Source organism: Dichomitus squalens (genome assembly GCF_000275845.1).
Source record: "Dichomitus squalens LYAD-421 SS1 unplaced genomic scaffold DICSQscaffold_1, whole genome shotgun sequence".
Classification (NCBI taxonomy): Eukaryota; Fungi; Basidiomycota; class Agaricomycetes; order Polyporales; family Polyporaceae; genus Dichomitus; species Dichomitus squalens.
In genome coordinates, this window is record NW_006766883.1 from 3191440 (window position 1) to 3211774 (window position 20335).

A 20335-nucleotide genomic window follows, 5' to 3' on the forward strand; every position below is an offset into this window, starting at 1 on the left:
GAAGAGACTTTCAAACCGTCCGATAAATGCAGCACAGCAACATCCGTCAGGACGCCATCCTCACTCGGGCCAGGCAAAGTCTCAGGAAAGTCTATCTTGGAGTATAGAAGTCGCTCACATTGAACGATTACATCGTGGCGCGCTTCCTATCGAATTTTTAGAATCGAATGGACTCAACGTAACGTGCCTAACCGTACCGCACAACCTCGACACCGTCAATCCCGTCGGCCTCCGTCAACTATCGCGTCTATGTCCGGTTCTCGAACCCTTCGCTTGCTTCATCATGCCAAAGGACGTACTTGCTACCTTCGACGGAACCACAGAGCCTTGTCGGGGACTCCGATACCTGGATATTGCATGATAGACACGTGGTCCTGGGCCCTGTCATCTACTATCCATCCACAATCGCGAACATCGACGAATCTTGTCTCATGTAGTACATCCCGATGTTCAGCTGTTGCGTGACGAGGTTCCGCGCGCTGCCGTCGTGGTATATTCTCCCTGTCGTCTCCTTCACCACTTGGGGTACATGGCTCCGGATCAGCAGGAGAAGGTAGAGCTGCGGCCACAAGCCGACGTCGCTGAAGGTGTGCGGTATGCCGACTCCCCGTTGAATGGCCTGGAAGACTCGATTTCGGCGCTCGGTTACCTAAATCTGACCGAATGAAATTCCCGGAAGATCATAGACCTCTCGCATCCTCCACTTCATGGTACCATGCCCTCGTGAATCCGATGGTTTCCGGAAGAGTCAACCGTGCTTCTTCGTGCATTGTGTTGTCCGAACCTTGGAGGGAGTGCAGGAGACACGAACTGGGTCTGGCGCGACAGGAGCAATGGAGTTTGCTACGAATTCGATATGTCATGTGCGGGGAAGCTCAAAGAATAGGGATCTGCAACAAGCAAGTCAATTGGTGCAGCGGACGAGGAAATATGGTCGGTCGAAGGTCCCCAAGGGAGGCATCCGTGGGCGTCGGACGCAGGCGTGGCGCGCGCATTTGTCGGCACCCAAACGACAAGTGTTTTGAAAAGCGCTGTGACTCTATCGGTTCATCACGGTGGCAACTTCTTGAACCTGAAGTTTCCGAGTCGGCGCATATCGTGTCTTAGGGTGCGGTCTAGTATGTGTCACTCGCCTTCTCTAATATGTGATTCGCAGAAACCAGGCATATTGTCCACCTTTACTTCCCAAAGTAAGGAATCTCCTTGTTCTGCGTATGGCATATCCAATCCACTCAAACGTCGCAGAACCGTCACGTTGCAGATTCCGGTCCCGAAACTCGTTCGAGATTCAGACAAGAGTGGAGGCAAGGGACCTCTGAGGATACTATACAAACTGCGTGCTCCTCCACTCTTCCATCCTACTTCGGTTTTTTGATATGATCAAACAGACCCAATCCTTATCAGTGGATAATTGTTCGCCCAACAACTTCCTTAGTGTCCAGCTGCTCTATCACGCGCACGGACGCTGGTGGTCGCAAGGGAGTCCTCCCGTTCCTCCGGTGTTTTCTATCGCGGTCGCGAAGCTGTCTATAGGCGCCGTGGGCTTGACAAAAAGATGGAGTACATCGAAGGAGCTGAAGACCAGTGGTTCCTGGATTGCCTTCCAGGAGATGACCCTCCCGCAGGCACCACTTTGTCGCCATGGAAGGTTGACTCCCGCAACAAGGAGGAGGGAATGTACCCTGGACTAGTAAGGTGTCATTCGAGTGAATGCAAACCGTCTTAACCAACATACAGCTTCAGGCTCGTGGGTTAAATAGCTCCCTTGCCACCGTCGGCTGGACTGCTCGCCGTATCCATCGTCTCCCGAACCCTACAGCGTCAGGACCCCGGCATAGATCTGGCACAAACACGTCCTGTCCTCTAGGTATCTACCCGGTGGATTGCCCTACTCATAGTCAGGCTGGATCTGGCGATAAGTTTTGCGTGTCTTGGCCACACATTGAGGTTGTGGTTGAGGTCAAGAAGACGTCTTCCTCGACGACCAGGACTACTGTCGACGCATCTATGTCCAATCAAGCATCTTCTCGTCCCCTCCCTCTCCCTCACCCGTCAGACAGGGGTCAGCTCATCGACTATGGTATTGAAGTCCTCAATCTGCAGCACCGGCTGTTCTGCTTTGCTATCGTCATCCTCGATGATACAGCGCGTCTACTCCGATATGACCGCACGGGCATCACCATGACTTCGAAGTTCGACTACCTCGAACGTCCAGAGGTGATTGGCAGATTCTTCTATCGCCTATCTCTAGCCACACGTATGGAGCGCGGCTATGATCATACCGTCGTACCTTCCTCTGCAGAGGAGGATAAGAGGATTGTCCGCCCGCTTCACCCCCGGCTCGGCTGAATCTCAGGCTCTCGTCAACGCTACTTCCACTGGGTGGCCCACATACAAGATCACCATCGACACTCCGTTCTCAGATGGCAAGAAGGCCGTATCACGGCATGACGCTATCCTTGGACGGCACTTCCTCGTCGGAAAGCCTGCTTTCATGGGTCGCTCGCTCGTTGGGCGAGGCACGAAGGCGTTCGTGGCGTATGACATGGCGAACGACCGTGTGGTGTTCATCAAGGACAGTTGGCGGCCGGACACGGGTGGACGTACCCAGTCCGAGTACGACATCTACTTGCAGCTCCGCGAAAAGATCCCGAAGCGCAAACTGTACATTCCCACCCTTCTAGGAGGTGGTGACGTGAAGTTCGAAGGGAGACAGCAACAGACTCGTACACCAGCCACTCGGTATCTACTTCGTAATCATGTCCGTCTAGTGTTGTGGGAAGTCTGTCTTCGCCTCGAGGACTTCACACAATCCTTAGAGTTGGTCCAAGTGATTTATACTGCGTTTAGGGGTTCATCTTTTCTCTTCTCTCTCTTCTCTTTCTTCTTCCAAGCACACCGTTGCTGACGATAGTCGTTCAGCCCACTATCTAGCATGGAGCAAGGCCGGCATACTGCACAGAGACGTCAGTGCTGGCAACATCTTGATCCATCAATCTGGACATCAACGCGTTGGTCTGCTTGCTGACTGGGACCTTGCAAAGACGCGAGCTGAATTGGAATATCCCGCCACCCAAGAGGGCCGATCGGTAAGTTGGCATCTATGAGATGCGACGTAAATGGCTGATTTGATTGTTTCTGCTAAGGGAACGTGGCCATTCATGTCGGCTTGTTTGCAGCAGTTTCCCGGCAGACCACACACCCTCGCTGACGACCTTGAATCGTTTGTCCATGTCCTGAACTGGTGCCTCCTCAAGTACATTCCCAACGCGCTGTCTTCAGATCGCCGTCAACTCCTTCGACATATCGCCAGCGTATACGACGTTGCTTCTGATGATGATCCCGAGAAAGGTAGCATTGTGAAGTACAACAAGATCAAGGACGGGGAGCTATTTGTCAAGCTGACTGACAAGCATCCTCTCATTCGACCACTTGAGAAGCTTGCTGCGCTCTGCAAGAACCACTACTACCACCTCTCTCTCCCTCGTCTCGCAACCGAAACTAGTCTCAATATTCTTCCCGTCCAGGATGTGTTTGTACTAGACGACCTCGAAGACGACACTGGAGTGCAATCCAGAAGCGATACCGAGTCGGAGTTGTCGGAGGCGTCGGGCTTGTCGGATTCCCCACACTCCAAACAGTCTTCCAGGAACAATGCTCGGCAGGATCCTCCTGACGCATCGAGGTCGCCACTCCTGAGCCACAAGAAGATGGAAAGAGTCCTGCGCAAAGTGGCAGAGTCCAAGGCGTGGCCTCTGGACGAGGGGAAGTATAATGGTCCTGACCCCGCCTGGGACGAACAGCCGAGCAGGTCGTCAAACAGCCGCGCTACACAGTTGGAGGCTACGGGCTCAAGCCACAAGTGAAGGAAGCTTGGCGGAGTATCAGGCGACAATGCTGCCAGTCGCTCGAGAAGCGATCGAGCTTCCCAGCGTTCTCGAAGCAGCGCTCCGAGGGGCACAGGTGGACGGGGCAAGAAACCCTCGAGGGCTAGGACATCCAAGACTTCGAGAGGACGATCTGCTAGAGGCCTATGGGATTTGCCAAGTTCGGGCAGCGAATCAGACTTCATAGACCCCTCAATGATGTCGGACACATCATACAGTCGATCCACCAGTCCCGCCAATGTCGGCTATGCGCAGGAGGAGGATGAGGTTGAGGACTTGCTGACGGTCGAGGATGAACCGAGATCTAGTAGTTCTCATCTCGCCCCCACCGACTTCTAGGCCGAAAGGCGTGGTGCGGGTCAGGAAGATCTGCAGCTCGTCCTTGGACACCTCCAAATGGACGCTTCGCGCGCATCTTCTCCCGGACGCAAGGAGTCCGAGGAAACCCACCTCCACCGGGTACAAGGGAAAGAAGCATCTTCTCTGACCCAGTAGTATGCAAGCGGTTGTGCAGATGCTGTCTCCGCAGTGATTACGCGAAGCTCATGTGGAAGACATCGACGGTGGACTTTATTTCGCCGCCAATGAGTTGTCTGGCGCATTCTATCATCTGTTACATGTTCATCTGTCTGATGCCTCTGAATGTCTTGACCATAATAGTTGCTTCCTTTTTCTGAGCCTGACGACCGTGGATATATGTCGAGGCTTTACGAAATGAATGCTGGAGGTACAATGCTGTTCGCTGAGTGCTCCTCCAATCACTTCCGTCGTTTTGCTGCAATGTTGTGTGTCCGGAAACGGCCATTCGTATGCACGCTCCTGGGCTGTTAAGGCAGTTGAGATTTTTCCCCTTTCTGGGACGGCAGCCCTGTGCGCATGGGTTGTCTCCTTCCTGCGAGACTTTGAGAATTTTGCTTAAGCGTGCATCAGAAGCTATGTTTCCGTCACGCACTGATCTAGATGGCGCACCCCCAAAGTGACTCGACCAGTTGTAAAGGTCATACCTCCCCATCAAACCGGAATGCTTGGGTATCTGTCAGAACTTCATCTCTTCTCTGCATTGATTGGCCCTGCGTTTGATGTTGCCAGGCGTCTTGGGTTAGGCGAAGTCCGGTAGATTGTTACCCTTGTGTCACGTGAATGTGACGACCTGGGAGACGCCTGTGTTAGCAGTGGCGCGTCTCGGCTACGGCTGCCGTCCGTTCGGTCTGCTTCCTCCCACCACAACGTCCCATCCCAACCACCGCGGCCAGCCATGAGTGTCTGTATTGCCATTCTTCTAGCAATGGGATGCTTCTAACTTGATATACCCAGAACCTAGACGTTCCTATGGAGGAAGACATCCTCAGTGACGTCGTCCCGAGTAACATCGTCTCTCGTCAGGTACGCATATGTCGTGACAAACAATCTGGTGGTCCTCAAAACCTGACAAAGCTACTGAAGGAGAGCGAAGGAGGGGAGAGTGAATATGAAGAGCCTGTGGATGAGATGGAGGTCGACGAGCTGCAGAGCGAAGGGGAAAAGGTGCGTACTCCCCCCATGTGGTTGTTTCAAGACACCGGTTGTCACTGTTCGTGCATTCTCAACGCGTTTTTCGTCGTCATTTCAACCCCATAATGGGCTGCGCTTACGACACGAGGAAGGACGCGTGAACTGGGCGAAGGACGACGCCGGCGTTCGTGCTTCTCCGGGCTGACCCCTCCATTAACTCAACAGGACGGTCCTTCTTCACCCTCAAAATTGGCCAAGATGCAAGCATCTGAGGAGAAGCAGAGGAGAAAGCAGAAGCGGAAAGATGATGAGGGCCAACTTGCGGCGAAGCGGCAAGAAATGGACAAGGCGAAGGTAAGCTATGTCCCTTCCTCCTACTCGCGCCTATACCCCTATACCCTTCGCCGCGCGAGTCTCGTAACACAGCTCGAACGCAGGCTTGATACTGCGCATCTCGGCCAGATCTTGGCGAGTGCTGGTTTTCTCCCATCTTTGCGCAATTTGGGGCGTTGTGGCCGTCATATAGGCGCGTGTGGGTACCACGTACTGCATGCCCGAGTTCCCGAGCATCTTCTTGCCATGGACCACCCCACATGGTTTCTGCCGTCACCTTTATCGTTTTGTGCAATTGTGCTGACTGTGTATGACAAGATATCCGATGCTGTAAAGCGCTATTCCTACCTTCTCGGTCAGACCGACCTCTTCAAGCACTTTGTAGACATTAAGGTGCGTCCTCGTTGCGCCTCATATGTTTTCATCAAACTCACCTGGTTGGTATGCTTCATTCCAGAAAGCGCGCGACCCTGAATATGCCGCCCTGCTCGACGCGCAGCCGAAGCCTAAGGGCCGTGGCAGGAAAAAGGCTACGTATGTGATCGAAATGAGTCTCTGATCAGCATGGCGTTTCTAATGGTATTGCTTCATCAGTGACAAGGTCGCCCGTCATCGAAAGTCAGAAAAGGAGGAGGATGAAGAGCTGCTCAAAGATGGAGAAATGGCTGCAGACGGAAACGACCAGCCTTTCGTATTTGAGGAATCACCAAGCTGTACGTGCCTTACCTGCCCATCTCACTCACAAGTCACACATCGCGTCTGCAGACATCCATGGGACGATGCGGCCATATCAGCTCCAAGGCTTGAATTGGATGGTGTCCCTTCACCACAATGGTCTCAATGGAATCCTCGCTGACGAAATGGTACGTGGGGTAACAGTCTGCGCCGTGTGACTGTTAACATCGGTTGTGCACAGGGTCTTGGCAAGACACTCCAAACTATTTCGTTCCTCTCATACCTCCGCCACTACCGCGACATCTCTGGACCTCACCTCGTTGTCGTACCCAAGTCCACACTTCAAAATTGGTCGCGTGAGTTTGCCTTGTGGACGCCCGACGTGAGCACCGTGCTGCTCACCGGCAGCAAGGACGAGCGCGCGGAGATAATCTCGATGCGCTTGATCCCTCAGGACTTCGACGTACTCATTACGTCGTACGAGGTCTGTCTCATCGAAAAGAGTGCACTCAAGAAGTTCTCGTTCGAATACATCGTCATCGACGAGGCGCACCGCATCAAGAACGTAGACTCGATCCTCTCCCAGATTGTGCGCTCGTTCCTTTCCCGCGGACGGCTGCTCATCACGGGCACGCCGCTGCAGAACAACATGAAAGAGTTGTTCGCGCTGCTCAACTTCATATGTCCCGAGATCTTCTCGGACTATGCGGACCTGGAGAGTTTCCTGCACAAGGACGATGCGGACGCGGAGGGCGACGAGGAGAAGAGCAAGAAGGTTGTCGAGGCATTGCACAAGATCCTGCGGCCGTTCTTGCTCCGGCGTGTCAAGAGTGACGTCGAGAAGAACTTGCTTCCCAGTACGTGCCCTCAGTTTTCGATCTCCGTATCAGTCATCAGACACTCATGAGCCTGCTTCAGAAAAGGAGATCAATATCTACGTTGGCCTGACTGAGATGCAGCGCAAGTGGTACAGGTCTGTACTTGAGAAGGACATCGACGCCGTGAACGGCCTCACAGGCAAGAAGGAGGGCAAGACGCGGCTTATGAACATCGTAATGCAGCTCCGCAAAGTTACCTGCCACCCGTATCTGTTTGACGGCGCAGAGCCGGGCCCCCCTTACACGACGGACGAGCACCTGGTCGAGAATTCGGGCAAGATGGTGATCCTAGACAAGCTGCTGAAGAACATGAAGGCCAAGGGGTCACGCGTGCTCATCTTCAGCCAGATGAGCCGGATGTTGGACATATTGGAGGACTACTGTTTGTTCCGTGGATACAGTACGTTGTCGGCCTACCTTGAGCGTGAAGCGTTGCAACTAATCCGGTACGTATTGTAGAGTACTGCCGAATCGACGGAGGCACGGCGCACGACGACCGCATCGTCGCCATCGACGAGTATAACAAGCCCGACTCGGAGAAGTTCATCTTCCTCCTCACGACCCGTGCTGGTGGGCTCGGCATCAACCTCACCTCTGCCGACGTCGTCGTCCTCTATGACTCGGACTGGAACCCGCAGGCGGACCTGCAGGCGATGGACCGCGCGCACCGGATCGGGCAGACGAAGCAGGTGTACGTGTTCAGGTTCATCACGGAGGGAAGTGTGGAAGAGCGGATGTTAGAGAGAGCAGCACAGAAGTTGAGGCTGGACCAGCTCGTCATTCAGCAGGGGAGGACGCAGGCTACAAAAGGTGCGTTGGGAGTGTTGGGCGATCTGAAGGAGCGAAGGGCTAACCGCAACAATGTGCAGCTGCGAACAAGGAAGAGCTCCTTGAGATGATCGCACACGGTGCCGAACATATCGTCAACTCGAACGATGAGTATGTCGGAGTCCTCGTCTCCTTTGCATCTCACACTGACTACTCTACAGCCTGATGATCAACGATGATATCGATGCGATCATTCAACGTGGTGAGGAACGCACTCAGCAGCTCAACAGCAAGTACGAAACGCTCTCGTTCGAGGACCTCTCCAACTTCAAGTCCGAGGCGTCTGTACAACAGTGGGAGGGCGAGGACTTCCGCGGGAACCGCAAGACGCTCCAGTTCAACCCGCTCTCGCTCTCGAAGCGCGAGCGCAAGCTCAACTACTCCGTCGACTCATACTTCAAAGAGACAATGCGCGCCGGTCCGTCCAAGACGGAGAAGCCACCCAAGATCCCGCGTGCGCCCAAGCAGATCCAGATGCAGGACTTCCAATTCTTCCCGCCGCGGCTCGCGGAGCTGCAGGAGCAGGAGATGGCGGCGCATAAGCGACTGAACGACATTCCTGCGGTGACAAGGGAACCGGCGACCGAGGACGACACACCGGAGAAGTTGGAGGAGGAGCGAAAGGCGGCGCAGGAGTTCATTGACAACGGTATGTGCTGGTGTTTTGCTCGACTTGAGGTAGACTGATAGCATGTTGTGCAGCCGAGCCTCTCACCGAGGAGCAACTGCAGGAGAAGGAGCAGCTCATCGCCCAGGGCTTTGAGGACTGGAGCAGGCGCGACTTCCAGCAGTTCGTACGCGCGCTCGAGACGTACGGCTGGACTGACGACTACGAGCTACTCGCGTCTGAGATCCAGGATAAAACCGCCGAGGACGTTGCGCGGTACTACCCTGTGTTCAAGAAGAAGTGGAAGGAGCTCTCAGAGTACCCACGCATCAAGGCGCGTATCGAGGAGGGCGAGGCGAAACGAAACAAGCGCTCGAACCTCGAGGCGCTACTCGCCAAGAAGATCGCGTCGGTTAAGTACCCGATGCAGGAGCTCGAGTTAAACTATCCGACGACCAAGGGCAAGGTGTACTCGGAGGAAGAGGACCGGTACTTGCTCTGCCGCCTGAACCACTACGGCATGCAGGCCGAGGACGTGTACGAGCGGATCAAGAAGGATATCACGGAGTTCCCCGTGTTCCGGTTCGACTGGTTCTTCAAGAGCAGAAGTCCGCAGGAGCTCCAGCGGAGGTGCAACACGCTCCTGGGAATGATAGAGAAGGAGGCAGAGGGCAAGCAAGCTGAGGAGGTGAAGACGAAGGGCACGAAGGGCAAGGTACGTCTTGATTCACTCTGGTCGGAGCGCTGGTCCTGACGCTGCATGCTGCGTAGAAACGTGGCATCGAGCAGGTGAAGGAGGAGGACAAGGCAGAGGCCTCACGATCGTCGACCCCCAGCACAACTGCGATATCGGGGAAGCGCGGGCCCAAGAAGCGGAAGACATGAGTGCCTTTCCTGGCTGTTCGTCTGCTTTGTTCTCTCATCATGCTTGTACATCGGAACTTGTGCACTGCCTCGTCTGTACATTTAGAGTGGAATAGCATATGTATAGAGCGGTCGTCTGTCGCGATAATATTGATTCCATTGGCATATCGCTAGCTCTCTGTCTTGCAAACAAAATCAATATTTGTACGTACTCGGCATCAGTACCTGGGCGATATCACATGGATGGCTCGAGTGTAGACGTTTCGGAGCTGGCAACCTACCTGAGCCTATCGGAAGAGCAAGTACACCGGTGTGCATCGGGGTTGTGAACATTGCTGTGTTCAGCAAAGCGCAGGAACCGCCCTACATACACATCGGAGTGTCGCTGTCAAACCCCATCGTAATGAGGATGTCCACCGTCGACTTCTTCTATCGCTTCCGTGTCGGAGCGCCAAGGCCTCTCGCGTATACTTTCTGAACGCTGAAAGTTCCACTGGCACTCAGGCTGAAGGGTTCTCACCAAGGCTCACCACATGGAAACTGAGCGATAAGTGGTATAGGGCGTTGCTGCGAGCTTAGACATCATCGGGCTGGAAGCAATTTGGTGCGAAGGCACGGATGAACGAAGTCACGATTCACGATCAAGCACCGACCAGCCCGCCAACTAGGCTTATCAATGCGGACGAGGAGCTCATCGCAAGCGTGCCATATCACCTCAAGCACGACTGTCTCACGGTACTTGCTGCGGCGCTGCATCACGGCTTGCTTCAAGACCAGAAGTTTGAGCGGAGAACGACATGAGGACAGGAGACTGAGGTGCGAACATCGCAATGAACTGCTAGTGCCAAGGATCCGAGCTGGGTCCGTGCCGGCACCTCCGCAGTCTCGGAAAACACCGGAGAAGTCGCAAAACCCCAAGTTGTGCACTCGAGTCCAACTTGCACCGATGGGTCTGCTTTCCGGTGCACGAAATTTGAGGGTATAATTATGTATATGGAATGAACATCATAGGACCACTACAACGCGGCAATGTTACATACAGTCATCAGCTAAACACAGCGGTCTTGAGTTAGCATGGGCGGAATGAGCAAGTCCACCAGGATGAAGTGATATCGCTTAGCACTCTCAAACTTCAGACTTCCACCAACCCGCCGTACATTCGTTAACGATCATGCATTGAGATCCGAGCAGACTGCGAGACTCATGGGTTACTGCCCCGCCCCATCCAGTGTTCGCGTTCCTGGCTACGCACCTTCGCAAACAGCCGGACGAGGCGAGCAACCTGGTTCCACATCACGCAATGCAGCTCTCGCATCCGGATGTGCTCTGGATTGCTGTCGCCCTCGAGGGCCTGCGCCGCAATGATCTCGAAGGATGGGTGTGTGCAATGAGCGGAGAGGAATGCGGCGACTTCGTCTGCGAAACGGATGGGAGAGTCGCCGACGTCCAGGGTGAGGAGCTGCGAGTCGTGCATGCACCCGGTGAAATCGCTCGGGGCTTCTGTGGCGTTGATTGGAAGGGAGAGACTCTCGAGGTCGGAACAGGAGCGGAAGAGAGGCAGTAGGCCGTCCAGGGTCACCTCCGGTAAGCGTCCCGAGTAATAGGGGGGCACGAGGCGTAGCGATTGTAACCTTGGGCAGGCCGCGGCCAATGTGCGAATGAATTCGTCGTCCAGACGTAGGAAAAACGAGGTAACGTCGAGGTCAGTGAGCTCCGGGCCCGATAAGATAGGTTTGAATGTGGATATGTCAAGTGTGCATTCCGGGTGGTCATGAGGGGGAACGGCGTTCAGCGATCGCATGAGGGGAATGCTGGAGGACATGGGGAAGGAGAGATTTACAGCGGATAGTACGTCGCTGCTCGGACATCGGCTGAGCGCCGTCAGGAAACTGTTCAGAGAGACGCTGGAAGGGTCATGGGCCGCACTCAATCGGACGTCGGAGAGTTGACAGGATGAGATGAGGTCAACTAGGTAAGTGAGGGACGGCTCCAGGCGTATCACGCTAACGTGGAGGATGGTGAGACGAGGGAATATAGGAGCCGGTATGGTCGTAAGCCGCTCGTGTAGCTCCGTGTCTCGCGGTAAAAATAATTTGGCAACGGTCAGGTTCGGGAGAGTGGCCAGGTGTTCGAGAGCGTCGTCAAAGAGCGGCAGGGAGAGGTCAATTGTCTCCAGATGTAGCAGTTGCTTCACTGCTCTGGAGACGATCGGGTCCACTGGTCCTACACTTGAGCGACATTGAACCGACAAGTGGCGGATCTGCGGACATTTCACATGCAGGGACCGGAGGATGGGGAGGAGGAGGGTGTCGCTCGGTGGCTGTCCGATGTGTAGGGTGGTCAACTTTGGCCCAAGGAACTGATAGCCGTACTCAAACACGTCCGCATCGGCCTCCTCCCATACCAGCTCATGGAGGTTTGGCAATAGGGGTCCCGGCCCCGGTCGGTAGAGGCAGATCGTTCGGTAAGTGTCGTCATCGAGGTCAGGAGCCAGCCCAAACCTCTTGAAAGACGTAACAAACGCTGCGTTTGCAAGGAACCGTTTCCAGTCAGAAGGATCTGGAGGCCGTGTCAACGCCTTGCATGCGGAAGCGTCAGTGCCAGTTCAGTACGGTGAAACACAAGCGTCTTACAATGGCGCTACGGTTGTCAATGGTGTCTTGACCCTCTTCCATCCATACGTCCGAAGGCATACACTTGATGAGCGGCCGAAGGCTGAAGAGCCGGCCCCAAAGGACCTTGGAGGCAACGCGATGCAACGCACGACAACTGGCACTCAACGCTGACACTGTTGCTCTACATTCCGGATTGTAGCCACCCTCGTAGGCTTGCTCGCAGATATTCTTGAGGATATCAGCGGAGGCTAGACAACGACGCATGACGGCGAACATGAGAGCTGGGAGCCTTGAAAGACAAAGAGCGGGAGATGTTAGAGGGACTGGACACAATGAAGATAGACCGCAACTACTGGGAATAAAAAACTACTCACCAAATATACTCCGACGGGTCGGCTATAGGCCCATCCAGCTCGTTCCGAGCTTTTGAGTGCAACCGAGACGCCTTGAGACGGACAGCAGGTTTCTCCGTGTATGTATCTAGCACTGAGTGAATTGACGAGGCCACCTCAGTGCGACCGACTTCGGGGTGACCCTACACTGAGAAGTGAGTACAGTGCGGTGAATGGAGCGGAGCCTCGAGTTGGCACTCACACCCCAGGGCTGGCGCACCTAGGCCACTGGCACTGAGCCTGAACCCAAGAGCACGCGAGCGAGAAGCGAATGGGTCCGCGTCCACTTCTGTGCGCATTTTCGGCGGCATCTGGACGATGATGTCAACATCCGATCAAACACGGAGGGCTCATTGTTGCGCCTGCCCTTTCAGGGTACCCATCAAAGTCGCCTCGGAGCCAATCGACTTCGATGGGTACCGAGTGCGGCCATTAGCCGCATGCTGGGCTGACTCCAAGGGGGTAATGGCAGCCCCAGCTAGCCACCACAGTCGGGAGCGACAATGCGGGTAGGTGTGGACATTTAACGCACATCACGTCCTCATGCATGCACAGCGCACCAGGTCGCGGGATAGGTAGCGCGACCGGGGAGATCTATCAGCGCTGAATCGCGGGAGCACGATAGTTTGCGCTTCCAAAATAAGTCCCGAAACGTGCTCAACCTGTAGCTAACATCTAGACCATCTGTCGTGGACAACCCAAAATTCCGATCCGCTATTAGAGCTGCCATGCTGTTTACACCCACTGGCGACATGTTCACGGCATAGTATGCACAGAATGTCGTACGTGTTAATTGAACTTGAGCCCGGCCTGCTGACCGGCATGTTTAGGAGACTCGGGCTAGAAGGTCCCGTCACGGTATCCGTGGGCAGGTTCCGCAAGGAGCCTCTAGGTTACTCTCAGGCGCACTGACCATGACAGCGCAGATGTTATGCTCGTAGCCAGTCAGCCGATGGCAAATACGGAGATGGTGCAGATTGATGATCATAGATCATGCAAGCACCCCACGCACTCCAATGACAAGTAGCGCTGCCTTGCAGATTACTCCGGACTTCCAACGCTTGAACGGAAGGCCACAGCATCGTAGTGGTTCATAGACCGGAACTCATAGCAGATCCATTCTCACCTGCGTGGAGAAGGTGCATGTTGCTCGTGGGTCTGGGGTCGCCGGGCCGCTTGTCACCTTCTATTGCGGACTTGCTTCTTCATTACTTCCGACCCGACCGGAGGTTAGCATATTTTTGCGGACCTGAACGGCACAAGCGCAAAGGGTTAGCAATATCATGACTGAGATGCCGAAAATGGATACATTTGTCTGGTACAGGGTCGCAGAACCGTGAGTGACGCTGCCATACACTCTGAAAAAGTCAGACAGTAAGTAGCTGAAACGTCGAGGCGTGGTGAACGATAAGTACTAAGTATTGGTGAGCTGGCAACCGGATAAATGGAAGAACCTTATTCAACGCTCGTCAAAATCAAGCCGAGCCTCGGCCGCCTGCTTGGCGCCCACACGAAACGCTTGGAAGACTCCTATCATCTCGATGTTCTTCTTTCAATAGAACCTCTTGTACTGGCTACAGTAGGATGATGTCGCGGCTTCAACCAAGTGGTTCATCACCATAACTTTGGCTGACTCTTCTGTCTCGCTGTCTATTGGTGCCACCGCGGCTGATTCATATGGTTGTGCTACCGTCGACCGTCGGGGCTATGCAAGTAGGTCTAGAAGTATGAACGGTATGTGTTCAGTTAGAATATGTCTGCAGCCATACATCAGGGTCCAAGTCTTCTCGCGCTTCCTCCGAGATGAACGGCAACGCCGTGGGTATAGCTGTGGGTCTCGTGCAGCCCACTTCCAAGTAGAACTTCCTTCTTTTGACGTTACACATATCAGAACAGAACATTCTCCTCTCACCCTACCCCATATATGCTCTCCCGTCCCCGATATCACTCGCAGAAGTCGTGCCAAAGTTGCAGCGCGATCTTCTCCTTGGCCCAGCTCAAATTCAGCATCAGCAAGGGCAACATTCGTCAATGAGTCCGATCGGACGAAGACATGCGGATCGACTCTGGGTGAAGATAGTAGGGTGCGTATATATTGCGAACTGCGGAAGGTTTGTTGCGATGCGCGGGATACGCGGCCTTCTTACCCACCAGAATGTCCTCTGATATGCCACACTTCTTTGGCATGGTAGCGGATGATCTCAGGACTTGTCTCGCGAATCGCAGCTCGGAAGATGCAGTAACGACGCCAGGGATATCATGTGGCTTGGAATGTGGCTCAACTTACTGTAGCAGTTGCATGAGCAAGAGATGTGGGGCTCGGTGAGCTCACGTCATCTATTCTCGAAATTTTGCGGGAAGATCACCTTTCACATTGCGAACGTGGGTCTCCGTAATGCCCATCGGACATGAAAAATGGCGACCAATGGTCACGACGATCAGTGGGTGCGAGAGGCGCGAATCGTTCAGGCACGGTGTGTTCTGGTATGAGGGGAGGCGTCTTGCAGCAATACCCTATGACAGCCTATTGAGTCCTAGACACGCCATCTCACGATATTCGACCCGACTGACGGAGAAGTGCCTGCCCTGGGATAGCCCTTAGCACTGACTGCACATGGTGTTTTACACGTCTTTGTACTCAGGAAACTTGATCTCCCTCTCAACACCAGGAGCCTTTCGACACGACCGAGTCAGTATGACTCGCGCTGTACCTCATTGCATGAATTTTGCTCACCTTTGACTTGAAGCTAAACGAGCTTCCAGCCAGCCGTGTCAGACGTTGATGGTCGGGCCGTGCACGTTCTCCGAGAAAGAGGACCACCTTCGGTTCGCCCACGCAGGGAACGAGAGTCGCATGTTTGCGACCTCACACGTCGCGCCCAACGCTTCTTCGTGCTAGGTGTTCCCGGAGAAATCGTCCGGATGGCTGGCGGCCACAGCGGACGAGCCGGTTCGTGTGCCAGAACGCGCAAGTAATCAAGCGCCGCTGCCTTTCGATTTAGCCTCAGTTCTCTAACCCCAGCGGTGTGGCCAGCTGCAATCTCACCCGAGTCGATAGAACGAACGTAGTAGCCGATACCGCCGACCAGGACCTAAGCGCCAAAATGTACATCGGGGAATGCGGATGTGGCTGTGCTGGATGAGGTCATGGTGTGCTGCATGCGCAGCTTGGCTGAGCCCAGCATCGTCTGGTGAGCTCCATGGGCCGCCCCGGGATCGGCCAGTCTGGCCTCCTGTCGCGCCATGGCCCGACATACAATTCTCGTAATCTCCTGCGAGGCTGCCCAGCTCACAATATCCTCTTCCTGCCCCCTCAACGCACTAGTCATCGCACGTCGTTTACAGAGCAATGTCACTTCCAAATTTTGGAAGGAGCGCAGTGAGAGCTGCAAAGAACTACACCAAAGGATTTTCGCATGCCCAGATCAAGGCCCGCAATGCGACCTGCAACGACCCCTGGCCACCTTCGGGTAAGGAGATGTTCGAGCTCGCTCAGATGACCTACAGGCAGTACGTTCCACACCGGATGCATCAGTCCTCTTTGTGGCTGATCAGGACTTAGGGGAGATTTCATCGACATCATGGAGGTCATCGACAAGCGGCTCAACGACAAAGGCAAGAACTGGAGACATGTATTCAAGGTGAATATTCCACGTCAGTTGAAGCCAGTGTCCGTCCTACATCGTTATCCCCCCTCTCTTTCCCCCGCAAACCTCAGCGTTCCTCGCACTCACCTGCTCTATTCCATGCCTAAGTCTCATTACTGATATCTCATCCCAATGTGGTATGTTCGCAGTCCCTCGTCGTTCTCGACTACCTCCTCCACTCCGGCTCTGAGAACGTAATCGTCTATTGTGAAGAGAATCTTTACGTGATCAAGACCCTCCGCGAGTTCCAGTACATCGACGAGGAGGGGCGCGACCAGGGTGCCAACGTCCGCCAGAAGGCCAAGGACATCACCAACCTCCTCATGGACAAGCGCCGCCTCCACCAGCAGCGTGTTGCCCGCTCGCGCATGCGCGACAGGATGCTCGGCCGTACGTCGACGGATACGGATGACGATGACGAAGACGGCCGCTCACCATATCGGCGCCCGGTGACGAAGCCTCTATCAGGCACACCTAACAAGAAGCATGACGAAGAAGACGAGAACCTGAGAAGGGCGATTGAGGAGAGCAAGCGTGACGCACAGGCTCGCTCGACCGCTGAGGATAGGGACTTGCAGCGGGCGATAGAGTTAAGCAAGGAAGACGAGGAGCGGCGGAGGAGGCTCGTCGATCTGGCTGCGAATGGAGTCTTCGACGACACGGTCCCTCCGTGAGTGTGCTGATGACTTCAAAGGCACCCACGTCCTCGGACGCTGACCCTGTGGTTGCAGAGGTGCCGACGCGCCGCTCATTGACCTTGACGGTCCTGCACAGACAATCGCGATTAAGCCCCAATTCACTTCGATGCAGCCGCAGTATACTTCTATCCAATCCCAATTTACCTCGCTCCAGCCCCAGTTTACCTCTATTCAGCCCCAGTTCACGTCGTTCAATCCATATCTCCAGCAAGCTCAGCAGGAGGCCATGCAGGTTCGTCCCCATTTTACTCATCGCCTCCGCTTTCCCATTCTCATTCCGGCCCACAGCAAGAGTACCTGCGCCAGCAAGCAGAGTACGCCCGCCATCAGCTCGAAGCCGAAGCTCTCGCCGCCGCGCAACAGGCCCAGCTTCTCCTCCAACAGCAACAACAGCTGCAGCCGCAGCCGCTCTCTCCGCAGCGCACCGCGTTCGGGTCCAACAATCCGTTCATTGCCGGACCTTCCTCCCCGACGATCCCCGAGCGCCCGATCACGTCACCGCCGCACAACGGGCCTGTCTCATTCAACCTTACCGGGACATATGAAGGAAGGAGGCCGGCTACATCTTTCGACGAAGGGCGCGAGAGACGTGAGGCGTCCCGGCCATACTCTGCAAGCACCGAACCGCGCAGACGTGGGCTCGGAGAGGAGAACGAACGACTCGCCAACCTCTTTGCCAACTACACGGGCGACGGTGTCGATACGTTCGGGAACACTGGGCCGCTCAGGTGTGTTCATTACTCTCGTACTTTGTCAGGCAGATCGCACTAACGCGGTATGATTTCAGGTTTGGCCAGACGGAGTATGGTAGGCTCGCTGCACAGAAGACGGGTGCGGTCACAACGGATCGCACTGGCGTGGCCGCGAACACGAAGAACCCGTTTTTGATGGAAAGCCCCCAGCGGGTGACCCCTGCCCCTGCTAGCGCAAGTACCAGCACTGATGCGGAGGGCAATCTGATTGAGCTGTAAGAATCGAGTGATCAGAAGCCAAATGCGATAGTGGCCTCTCTTCTTTCTGGATCTTGTCACCCAATACACTACATGTATAAATGCTTCCTCTATTGTACGATCAGTATCATGTACATTTTAAACCGTGTTATCTAACCATTACACCTGCCTCGTCACTCGTGCCTTTCGGCTTTGCTCAACCGTGGCCTTCGATCACGCCATGGTAAAATTGTGAGCCTGTAGATGCACAGTAAGACATCGCGTCGTGCCCTAGTGCATGAGAGTCGTGGACGCTGCTCCAGGTCGCGGACGTCGGAGTCCATGGTCGTAGTCACAACCCTACTTCTGAGCGGTTACATTCTCTGCATGAAGGATACTCATACTACGCTATCCCCGAATGTCCCCTCTCTATGCGAAGAGACTGCAGCCAATCATCGTCCTTGGGTTCGTCGACCATGGCATGATCCGGAAAGGCGGGAAGCTCGACTTGATACGAACCGCGCACATCAAAGGCCGTCGATGTCGCGAAGGGGCCGATCCGAGTCGACATGGGGCTATCTGATTCATTCGGCGAAAGGCTCGCTTCGAGTTGAGATCGGTTGAGCGCCACGAGAAAGATGATGAACGTGGGGTAAATGGCCTGTAGAAGAAGTTTGCTGCTCAAGAAGGAATTCGTGTCTGGTATACGGAGGATGGACGTACGATGATGGGAGCGAGACAGCCGTATATGAAGAATGAGAAGCCGATTACGAATGGATTGTTTAGGGACTTGATTTGGAGCACCTGATATAGGGCGACAAGGATCTGGAAGCTGAATGTAGGCGACGCATTGGTAACATGCAGTAGAGGGCACGTACCCATATTGCGCTGTATATTGCGCCGGACTCGATTAAGAGAACCAAGACCTTCATGACCTCGGCACTACCGCCATCCTTCCCTAAGAAAGCTTGTAGGAGTTGCTTGTGTCTCCTGAGTGCAGATACCACGTGTATGAGCGGATGCACTTGAATTTGTAGGGAGAGTGCATCCGGATGCGTACCAAGCTTTGATGGCAATTAGGGCTGTAGCCAAAACATTCGTCAGGAGCGAGAGAAGCGGGAAGGTTGTGCCGATTGCGCCCGTATAGAGTAAGGTCATGATGATACTCGGTTGCAGATGATTCGAGGCGTGTACTGCGCCCATTATGCCGATAGCTGTCGATGCGCTCATCAGAGTATGCACAACTGCGACTTCGTAGATGCATCGTACCGAGGGTGATCGTGATGAGGCCAACACCCAGGGCTAGGACGAACTTCGTGCGCCATAGGACATATGCGCGCCACCAGACAATACAGTCTCCAAGAAGCATCTACGACACCTTGTTATGTCCTGACGGTAGGAAGGCCGAGAACACCGACATGTGCTCACGTTCACAGTGAGGCCAATGGTAGCGATTACGGTATGTCTCATGACAACCGCTTTATGATGCGCCATGTCGGGGGAATACGAAGAGATGAGAATCCCTGCCGATGCGTCCCCTACGAGCTGGTTCCTACTGATAGCATCGGCGAGGATAGTGGCCCAATATGCAGCCGTGGACACATAGAGGACAAGGATGCTGGCTAGCAACGACACAACCGTACGCTGTTGTGATCGTTTGCGACTGGTCTTTGGCATGAACTCAGCGGTGATGCCATAAATCCACGAAGACTCACAAGAGGAAGTATGTCGATGTTCCAGACAGAACGGTCAACACACCTGACAGTAAATGAGGACCAAATTCTACGTGGGAATGAGATAGAGAAGGCTTACCAAAAAGGAACGTCGAGAGGACAACACTAAACAGCAGGACGTCGAGATTCATCCCGTACAACTGGACTATCGCCAGCGCATCCTCGTTAACGTTGAAGGTTTCTGTAACTGAACTCATATCAAGGGAAAGACGGAGGTATACCTGGAGTCAAACTGTGAGAACAACGAGTAACGGCGACAAGGGAATGAGATACACGTATGCCTGAACTGCACCCGAACGCTGTCAGCCGAGGCTCTGCTCAGCTTCAACATGAGGCGATGTAGCGTGACGGGAGGCTGAGAATAGGAAGATGGAAGCGCTTGCAGCTACTCCATTGTCGTGGCACAAGGGGTGGTTCCAATGTCGCTGACAAGTTAGCGAGATTGATGGGCGTCCGACTTGACAGGATTCGGAGCGCCGTAGATGCTACTGAGAGACATGATGTCGCGAGCTTTCCGCGGGAAAAAATGGTCCATAAGCGTCTGTAGTAGTGAGGATTACTACGAAGACCTGATAGAGACTACGAGTGTACACACCGCACATCTACTGGATGAACCGAAGAGACTCTGCTTCAAACATGATTTGGCAGTGCTAGCGTGGTGCGAGCATCAGGAGCCATTTCACGATGAGGCGGCTAAAAGGACTACAAGCGCGAGGGCACAGAAGAGCAGTCTTGTATCTCTGCGGAGCTACGCCAAG

The 20335-nt window shown here is 54.4% G+C and overlaps 5 protein-coding genes across 5 annotated transcripts; 3 read left to right on the plus strand and 2 right to left on the minus strand.

The window, feature by feature from the left end:
* Nucleotides 1–1815: 1815 nt before the first annotated feature.
* DICSQDRAFT_77164 (uncharacterized protein) lies at nt 1816–3495 on the plus strand (the record flags this gene model as incomplete). The annotated part of the gene is made up of 3 exons (XM_007360758.1): nt 1816–2852; nt 2923–3089; nt 3147–3495. Coding segments are annotated over exons 1-3 (1095 nt in total), but the record flags the coding sequence as incomplete, so codon positions are not given.
* Nucleotides 3496–5601: 2106 nt separating this feature from the next.
* Nucleotides 5602–9720, plus strand: DICSQDRAFT_77169 (SNF2 family DNA-dependent ATPase). Its single transcript, XM_007360759.1, has 12 exons — nt 5602–5732; nt 6030–6104; nt 6169–6245; nt 6306–6424; nt 6477–6574; nt 6628–7243; nt 7305–7664; nt 7724–8074; nt 8134–8203; nt 8254–8741; nt 8795–9414; nt 9471–9720. Exons 1-12 carry the CDS (start codon nt 5637–5639, stop codon nt 9582–9584), a joined length of 3084 nt encoding a protein of 1027 aa, XP_007360821.1. The 5' UTR covers nt 5602–5636; the 3' UTR covers nt 9585–9720.
* A 1044-nt stretch (nt 9721–10764) lies between these two features.
* Nucleotides 10765–12256, minus strand: DICSQDRAFT_142974 (uncharacterized protein; the record flags this gene model as incomplete). The annotated part of the gene is made up of 2 exons (XM_007360760.1): nt 10765–12141; nt 12197–12256. 2 exons carry the CDS (start codon nt 12254–12256, stop codon nt 10765–10767), a joined length of 1437 nt encoding a protein of 478 aa, XP_007360822.1.
* A 3596-nt stretch (nt 12257–15852) lies between these two features.
* DICSQDRAFT_77172 (ENTH-domain-containing protein) lies at nt 15853–18035 on the plus strand. The gene is made up of 6 exons (XM_007360761.1): nt 15853–16080; nt 16133–16211; nt 16367–16887; nt 16949–17147; nt 17204–17643; nt 17703–18035. Exons 1-6 carry the CDS (start codon nt 15920–15922, stop codon nt 17884–17886), a joined length of 1584 nt encoding a protein of 527 aa, XP_007360823.1. The 5' UTR covers nt 15853–15919; the 3' UTR covers nt 17887–18035.
* Nucleotides 18036–18247: 212 nt separating this feature from the next.
* DICSQDRAFT_177060 (uncharacterized protein) lies at nt 18248–19931 on the minus strand (the record flags this gene model as incomplete). Its single annotated transcript, XM_007360762.1, has 9 exons — nt 19851–19931; nt 19657–19798; nt 19560–19602; nt 19273–19507; nt 19114–19213; nt 18905–19058; nt 18723–18834; nt 18568–18669; nt 18248–18505 (listed from the first exon to the last, which is right to left on the minus strand). The coding sequence occupies exons 2-9, from the start codon at nt 19772–19774 to the stop codon at nt 18248–18250; spliced, it is 1122 nt and encodes a 373-aa protein (XP_007360824.1). The 5' UTR covers nt 19775–19798; nt 19851–19931.
* Nucleotides 19932–20335: the final 404 nt, after the last annotated feature.